The 9,346-nt window shown below is 45.3% G+C and overlaps 1 protein-coding gene across 2 annotated transcripts in view; it reads left to right on the forward strand.

Annotated features, from left to right (window-relative positions):
* The window catches only part of LOC144679839 (uncharacterized), a 219,366-nt gene extending 212,317 nt beyond the window's left edge, over positions 1 to 7,049 (forward strand). For both annotated transcript variants that reach the window (XM_078540682.1, XM_078540692.1), the window contains one exon: positions 6,774 to 7,049. In XM_078540682.1, the coding sequence (XP_078396808.1) occupies positions 6,774 to 6,896 (123 nt within the window). In that variant the 3' untranslated portion in view covers positions 6,897 to 7,049. The remainder of the gene's footprint in view (positions 1 to 6,773) is intronic.
* The last annotated feature ends 2,297 nt before the right edge of the window (positions 7,050 to 9,346 follow it).

Raw genomic sequence — 9,346 nt, forward strand, 5'->3', positions numbered from 1 at the left:
TTCCACCGAAAGGGAAGGACAAGACAAACAAAATCAGAGCTCCCTGGATGAAAAAGGAGATAGAAATTAAGATAAAGAAGAAAGTGCGCCAATGACGGGTGAAGGGTAGAAAATACAATTGAGAACCAAGGGGAATACAGAAGGTTCAGAGGGGAGGTGAAAAAGCATATTAGAGAAGCAAAGAGGGATTATGAGAAAAGACTAGGCAGCCAACATAAAGGGGAATCCCAAAGTCTTCTATAGGCATATAAATAGTAAAAGGGTGGTAAAATGAGGAGTAGGGCTGATTAGGGGCCTAAAAGGGAATTTACACATGGACGAAGGGGCCATGGCTGAGGTATTAAATTAATACTTTGCATCCATCTTTACCAAGGAGATAGATGCTACCCAGGCCATGGTGACAGACAAGGTTCAAAGTTGATAAGGAGGAAGTATTGAATAGACTGTCGGTACTTGCAATTGACAAGGCACCAGGATTGGATGAGATGCATCCAAAGACATTGAAGGAAGTGAGTGCAAATTGCAGGGGTACTGGCCATAATTTTTCAGTCTTCCCTAGACTCAGGAGAGGTGCCAGAGGACTGGAGAATTGCAAATTGTTCAAAAATGGTTGTAAGGATAATCCCAGCAATTACAGACCAGTCAGTTTAACTTCAGTGGTGGGAATGATTCTAGAAACAATTATTTGGGATAGAATTAGTGGTCACATGGAAAAATATGGGTTGAGAAGGAAGAGCCAGCATGGATTTCTAAATGGGAAATTATGTTTATTAACTTGCTGGAGTTTTTTGAAGAGGTAACAGAAAAAGTCAATGAGAGTAATGCTGTTGATGTACATAGACTTTCAAAAGGCATTTGATGCAGTGTCACACAACAGACTTGTGAGAAAAGTTATTTCTCATGGAGTAAAAGGGACAGTAGCAACATGGATACAAAATTTGCTGAAAAATAGGAAGCAGAGAGTAATGGTCAATGGATAATTTTCGGGCTGGAGGAAGGTTTGTAGTGGAGTTCCCCAGGGGTCGGTATTGGGACCCTTGCTTTTCCTATATATATTAATGATCTGGATCTTGGTGTGCAAGGGACAGTTGCAAAGTTTGCAGATGATTCAAAGTTTGAAAGTGTTGTGAACTGTGAGGACGGTGTGGAACTTCAATAGAACATAGACAAGTTGGTGGAGTGGGCAGATAGGTGGCAGATGAAGTTCAATGCTGAGAAGTGTGAGGTGATGCATTTTGGTAGGAAGAACAAGGGCAGACAACATAAAATAAAGAGTGAAATTTTGAAGGGGGTGCAGGGGTAGAAAGACCTGGGTGTATATGTGCATAGATCATTGAAGGTGGCAGGTCAGGTGGAGACAGCAGTTAATAAGGCATATTAATAGGGGCATAGAGTACAAGAGCAAGGAGGTTATGCTGAATTTATATAAGATACTTGTTAGACCTCAGCTGGAGTATTATGTACAGTTCTGGGTGCCACATTATAGGAAGGATGTGAACACATTGGAGAGAGTGAAGAAGAGGTTTACAAGAATGGTTCCAGGGATGAGAAGCGTCAGTTATGAAGATAGATTGGAGAGGTTGGGAGTGTTCTCCTTGGAGAGAAGAAGGCTAAGAGGAGATTTAATGGAGATGTTCAAAATCATAGACTCATAGACGTCTATAGCACAGAAGGAGGCCATTCGGCCCATCATGTCTATGCTGGTCAACAAAGATCTGACTACACTAATCCTGTTTTCCAGCGCTTGGCCCATAGCCCTGGAGGCTATGGCAACGCAAGTGAATATCTAAATATTTCTTAAATGTTATGAGAGTTTCTGACTTAAACACCTTTTCAGACAGTGAGTTCCAGACTCCCACCACCCTCTGGGTAAAAAAATTTCTCCTCAACCTCCCTCATACCCTTCTACCTCTTACCTTAAATCTATGTCCCCGGTTATTGATCCCTCTACTAATGGAAAAAGTGCCTTCCTATCCACCCTATCTATGCCCCTCATAATCTTATACACCTCTATCAGGTCCCCTCTCAACCTTCACAGCTCCAAGGAAAACAACCCCAGCCTTTCCAATCTTTCCTCATAGCTCAGACCCTCCAGCCCAGGCAGCATCTTGGTAAATCTCCTCTGCACCCTCTCCAGTGCAATCACATCCTTCCTATAACGTGGTGACCAGAACTGCACACAGTACTCCAGTTGTGGCCTAACCAGGGCTTTATAAGTTCCAGCATAACCTTCCTGCTCTTGTATTCTATGCCTTAGCTAATAAAAGGCAAGTATCCCATATGTCTTCTTAACCACCTTATCTACCCTGCTACCTTCAGGGATCTATGGATATGCACACCAAGGTCCCTCTGATCTTCAGTCCTTTCCGGGGTCCTACCATTCATGTAATCCCCTGTCTTGTTAGCCTTCCCCAAGTGCATTGCCTCGCACTTTTCCAGGTTGAATTCCATTTGTCACTGCCCGCCTGACCAGTCCATTGATATCCTCCTGTAGTTTACGGCAATCCTCCTCATTGTTTACCACACTACCAATTTTTGTGTCATCCACGAACTTCTTGATGTTTGAGGGCAAATCAACAACTGACATGTGGAGGGCTTTCAAACGTCAGTTGTTAAGAATTCAGGACCGGCATGTTCCTGCTAGGATAAAGGATAAGTATGGCAAGTTTCAGGAACCTTGGATAACGAAGGATATTGTGAGATTAGTCAAAAAGAAAAGGGAAGTATTTGTAAGGGCTAGAAGGCTGGGAACAGATGAAGCCCGTGGAGAAAATAAAGAAAGTAGGAAGAAACTTAAGCAAGGAGGCAGGAGGGCTAAAAGGGGTCATGAAAAGTCACTGGCAACCAGGATTAAGGAAAATCCCAAGGCATTTTATACATATGTAAAAAGCAAGAGGGTAGCCAGGGAAAGAGTAGGCCCACTCAGGGACAGAGGTGGGAATCTGTGTGTGCAGCCAGAAGAAATGAGATAGATACTAAATGAGTACTTCTCATCAGTATTCACCAAAGAGAAGGACTTAGCGGTCGATTTGTCTAGGGAAGAGTGTGTAGATAGCCTGGATCATATTGAGATCAAAAAAGAGGAGGTGTTAGGTGTCTTGAAAAATATTAAGGTGGAGAAGTCCCCAGGGCCAGATGGGATCTACCCCAGAGTACTGAGGCAGGCAAGGGAAGAGATTGCTGGGGCCTTGACAGAAATCTTTGTATCCTCACTGGCTACGGGTGAGGTCCCAGAGGACTGGAGAATGGCCAATGTTGTTCCATTGTTTAAGAAGGGTAGCAGGATAATCCAGGAAATTACAGGCCCGTGAGCCTTACGTCTGTGGTAGGGAAATTATTGGAGAAGATTCTTCGTGACAGGATTTACTACCACTTGGAAGCAAATGGGCGTATTAGTGAGAGGCAGCATGGTTTTGTGAAGGGAAGGTCGTGTCTCACTAACTTGATCAAGTTTTTCGAGGAAGTGACAAAGATGATCGACGATGGAAGGGCAGTGGACGTTATCTACATGGATTTCAGTAAGGCCTTTGACAAGGTCCCTCATGGCAGACTGGTACAGAAGGTAAAGTCGCACGGGATCAGAGGTGAGCTGGCAAGATGGATACAGAATTGGCTTGGTCATAGAAGACAGAGGGTAGCAGTGGAAGGGTGCATTTCTGAATGGAGAGCTGTGACTAGTGGTGTTCCGCAGGGATCGGTGCTGGGACCTTTGCTGTTTGTAGTATACATAAATGATTTGGAGGAAAATGTAAATGGGCTAATTAGTAAGTTTTCAGATGACACTAAGGTTGGAGGAGTTGCAGACAGTAAAGAGGATTGTCAAAGGATACAATGGGATATAGATCGGTGGAGACTTGGGCGGAGAAATGGCAGATGGAGTTTAATCCGGACAAATGTGAGGTAATGCATTTTGGAAGGTCTAATACAGGCAGCAATTATACAGTAAATGGCAGAACCCTTAAGTACATCGACGGGCAGAGGGATCTGGGTGTACAGGTCCACAGGTCACAAAGTGGCAACGCAGGTGGATAAGGTAAGAAGGCATATGGCATGCTTGCCTTCATCGGCAGGGTCTTGAGTATAAAAGCTGAGAAGTCATGTTGCAGCTGTATAGAACCTTGGTTAGGCCACACTTGGAATATTGCATGCAATTCTGGTGGCCACATTACCAGAAGGATATCGAGGCATTGGAGAGGGTGCAGAGGAGGTTTACCAGGATGCTGCCTGGTCTAGAGGTTATTAGCTATGAGGAGAGGTTGGAGAAACTCGGATTGTTCTCACTAGAGCGACGGAGATTGAGGGGCGACTTGATAGAAGTTTACAAAATTATGAGTGGCATGGACAGAATAGATAGTCAGAAGCTTTTTCCGAGGGTGGAAGAGTCAATTACTAGGGGACATAGATTTAAGGTGAGAGGAGAAAACTTTAGAGGAGATGTGCGGGGCAAGTTTTTGATGCAGAGGGTAGTGAGTGTCTGGAATTCGCTGCCAGAGGAGGTGGTGGAAGCAGGTACGATAGTGGTGTTTAAGAGGCAGCTTGACAAATATATGAATAGGATGGGAGTAGAGGGATACGGACCCCGGAAGTGCAAAATGTTTTAGTTTGACAGGCAATATGATCGGTGCAGGCTTGGAGGGCCGAAGGGCCTGTTCCTGTGCTGTACTTTTCTTTGTTCTTTGTTCTATACCCACTACATTTAAGTCCAAATCATTTATGTACACCACAAACAGCAAGGGCCCCAGCACTGAGCCCTGCGGAATCCCATTGGAAACAGACTTCCAGTCACAGAAACATCCCTCTACCATGACCCTCTGCTTCTTGCCTCTCAGCAAATTTTGGATCCAACATGCCATGTAGACCACTTCAAATGCATTATCCCATCAACAATCCTAGTTTCCTCCTCAAAATATATTCTGTCCCTCAGCATTTTTTCTAGTAACTTCCCCACCACCGAGGTTAGACTGACTGGCCTGTAATTTCCTGGTCTATCCCTTCCTCCTTTTTTGAATAATGGGACAACGTTAGCAGTCCTCCAGTCCTCTGGCACTTCACCTGTGGCCAGAGAGGATTTGGAAATTACTGTCAGGGTCTCTGATAACTCTTCCCTTGACTCCCTCAACAGTCTGAGATACATCTCATCCGGGCTTGCGGATTTATCCACTTTTAAGGCCGCTAAACCCACTTGTACCTCCTCTCTATGTTAATTTCCTCTAATATTTCACAGTCGTCCACCCTGATGTCAATATCTGCGTTGTCCTTTTCCATTGTGAAGACCGACGCAAAGTATTAATTGAGGACTGCACCCACATCTTCCAGGTCCACACACGGATTACCTCTATGGTCCATAATTGGCCCTACTCTTTCCCTAGTTATTCTATTGCTCTTTATATATTTTAAAAAAAAACCTTTGGGCTTTACTTTATTCTATCCACCAATGCTTTCTTATATACCCTCTTAGCTTTCCCAATTTCCTTTTTAAGTTCCCCTCTGCACTTTTTATACTCATGAGGGGGTTAGACAGAGTAAATAGGCAGAAGCTGTTCCCACTCGTAAAAGGATCAAGAACGAGGGGCCACAAATTTAAAGTGATTTACAAAAGAAGCAAACGTGACGTGAGAAAAAATTTATTCACACATTGAGTGGTTCGAATTTAGAATGCACTGCCTGGAAGTGTGGTGGAGGCAAGTTCAAGAGGGCATTAGATGATTATTTGAATAGAAACAATGTGCAGAGGTATGGGAAGAAGGCAGGGCAATAGCACTAGGTCATAATGCTCATTTGGAGAGCTGGTGCAGACACAATGGGCTGAATGGCCTCCTTCTGTTAAAATTCTGTGATCACCATCTACAAGCTCCCACATTCTGCACTCCGGACATGAAACCTGCTCTGCCATTTTGCAGATCATCCTTTTTTATTTTTTTATTTATTAAATCCTTTATTCATAGTTGTTAGCAACTTTATCAAGTAGCTTAACTAGTTTAGCTTATACTTACACTTTACTGGTCCTAGTTTAAATTACTGCTCTGGTTTAGAGAAAAAAAGGAAACCTTCCAACTCACCAACCAGTCACCAACCAGCCTACCTAAAAAATGCTACTGGGCTTTAGCACTCAGGTCTCGCTTTCTCTCATTCCCTCTCTCAGATAGATTCGTGCTCTGTAAAAGACTTTTTTGTCTGAATCTTTTAACCAAAATAGCTTGTGTGGAAAATATCTCTACATATTTGCCTAGAATAATGTAAGCTATTATTATGACATAATATTTTATCAAAATAAATATAGAGCAATTTTCAAAAATATGTATTTTCGAACATTTACTTTCGCAATTTAAATAGAAAATTTTGTTATTTCCTGTATGAGGATTTTAAGTAAAGCACTTCCAGGAAAGAAAGATAGCACCTGGCACAACCTTGTGACACAGCAATTGATTACAGATTTCCTATATTATTATACCTCAAAAGTAAAGTCCCAAAAGCACCTCTTCCTCATTGCGCCAAATTCCCTCACTCAGCAAATTCCCCACATTAAGTAAGTATTTTGTCAAAGCATCATACTGGACATCTTACAGCTTACCTCGTGTCTAAGCAAAAACTCCTATTGGCAAAAATTCCAAAGAACTGAGCCAGCCCCTTATCTACATGGTCCAACCATTATTCCATGAGATTTTCGAATGCTTTCGCAATTACCATTGCATTTGCCTGATTTGAACAATTGTAATCTTAATATAATTTAACAAATACTGATTTCCCAATGTTACATTGTTTATTACATGCAGGAACAAAAAGAAAAGCAGGAAAAGCATGATAAGAAGCAAAGGAAAATCAGGCACGTTTTGCAACATGATGAGCCACCACCTCCTTGGAGCCCCCCTAATAAAACAATACCATTTGGAAAATAAAATATTACATATCAGTGGTGAATCTGCATCTTTTAACCAAAAATGCCTCATGTGGAAAATATCTGTACGTATTTGCTTAGAATAATGTAAGTTATTATCATGTGACATTATATTTTATCAAATAAAATAGATACACAGCAATTTTCAAATACACTTATTATCATCAATGCTTTATTTTCCAAATTTCAATAGAAAATTTGTGATTTCCTGTATGAGAAAGAAAGGTAGCACCTTGCACAACCTTGGGACATAGCAAAGAGGTACACAGCTGATTCATTACTTTTTTGAATAATAGTAACATAGGAAATGTGGAATGTGGCAACCAATCCATGCACAATAAAGTTCCAAAAGCAGCAACAGGATAAATGACCAGACAGTCTGGGCTGAATTTTCTGGCTGGTGGGGGTCAGAGCGGGAGCAGGAGCAGGCGATTGGGTCCACGCCACCATTTTACACAGGTGGGCCAATCAAGGCCCACCCAGCGTGAATCGCGGTTCCCGAAGTCAGCGGGAGTGGGCGAGTGGCAGCGGGTCTGCGAAGACTGCTGGGTCTATTGATAACCCGGCGGCCTGTTTTTAAAAGTTGCTGCAGCCTTTCCATGGCTGCAAATTATGGCCAGTGGAAGGGCTTCCCAGAGCGCTGCTGGGAAGCAGGCCAGGCAGGAGGGTAGGGCAGGTAGGCACTGTGCCCCTCGTTTTTCCGATGATTGCCTTGCGGAGGAGGTGGCAGCACGGCGGGAGGTTCTGGAACTCCAGGATGAGACAAGGAGGCCCCCCCCATATGACCAAACGTGCCTGGGAGGAGGTGGCGGAGATCGTGAGCTCCCGTGACATGGTGCGGCGCACCTGGGTCCAGTGTTGCAAGTGCTTCAACGACTTGTTGCACTCAGGAAGGGTGAGAACCATGCTGGCATTGGTCACTTAACCCAGCAGGTAGGCTTTAACCCCTGGTGCCCCCCACCGCATCCCAAGTCTGAGTGTAGTGACTGCATTGAATCAGTGACGGCATGTGTCCTTTGCTGGGTGGGCTGGCAGATATTGCCCAAGCCGAGGTCACCCTGAGAGGGTCGTGAAGAGATAGGTTCTGCCCCTGCAGCAAGTGGTACACTGTGACCGACATTACTGTTTTGGGGGCAACCTGGAGTTGCTGCACCTAGGCACAGTGTTGGAAATCCAGGACATGTTAAAGTCAGGGTGATGACATGCTGGGAGGGGAGCTTCAAGGTGGCGTGGCACTGATTGATCTGCTGTCCTCTGCCCGCCATGTGCATGCACCTCCTTACTATCGAAGGTGCCTGATGTGATGTAGGCGGCATTTAACTAAGGGGGTGGGGACAGGTCCAGCATCTTTATGTGAGTGTTCGACAGCAGTGGGGTAAGAAGGTACTGGAGCCCTACAATGTACCACACTGGTTGGGGTGGGCCATCCGCGAAGACAGTCCAGGTACAATTAGCACTAATCAATGCTCTCCTGTCCTTTTCAGGAGAAGAATGCACATAATACCACCGAGCAGGTGAAGACTGGCAGCAGGCCGGCACAGTTAGTGATTCTCAGCCGTTTCGAGTAGGAGGCCCTAGATTTGGAGAGGCGCCATGCGCCCAGGTCCACCAGTGTCGGGCAGGTATGTTTGCCCAGCAGTGAGGTCACCATTAATTTCCCAACAGCCATGGCAGTGCTGAATGTTCAGTGATTGAAGTTTGCAACATGGCTTGACCATTGCATATGGAAGGATAATGATCCAAGGGACAGGGATACACATTGACATTGTCTCCACGTTAACTGATCCAATGTCCTTGTTCTTCCTTTCAGCATCAGCAGAGCAAGGCTGGGAGGAGGAGCAGCAGAGGCACCCTCTCATACCTGAGGGCCCTGAAGTCTCACCAGTGTCACACCATCTCTGCCGGACAGGCAGCAGTGCAGATACTAGCACCTCGGTGGGAGTTAGAACATCGGCTAGTGTCCTGGGGCACAGCGGTGAGGGCACGTCACAGTCGCTGGAGAAGCTGGCAGAGACGGAGAGTGCCCATGGCGCCAGCAGTCAGAGGACTGCAGAGGACCAGGCACATGCTCAGTTGGTGCCTGATGATGGGACTGTGGAGTCGTCCATGATGCAGTAAGCGCAGGGAGCGATGGGGGGGATACATGAGGCTATGCTTGGCTTGGTGTCCGTGGTGGACGAGTCTACGCGGACTATCGCTGAAGCAATGAGCCTCATATCCGAGCGCCTTGCGTCCTCCATGGAGAGAGTGGCGACTCTCGTGGAGAGCCTCCTCCAGGAAACCCATCAGGTTTCCTGGGGATGCGCTCGAACCAGCAAGCCTTCACATCGGCATTGACCTCAGCTGGTCAGTGCCAGTGTGAGAGATGGTCTGGGCATCAAGCTTCCCAGCTCGGTACCCATCCATCCACAGTGAGTAGGGAGGTCCAAAGCGACCTCACATCAGCGCAGC

This window comes from Cetorhinus maximus, chromosome 1 (genome assembly GCF_964194155.1).
Source record: "Cetorhinus maximus chromosome 1, sCetMax3.hap1.1, whole genome shotgun sequence".
Lineage (NCBI taxonomy): Eukaryota > Metazoa > Chordata > Chondrichthyes > Lamniformes > Cetorhinidae > Cetorhinus > Cetorhinus maximus.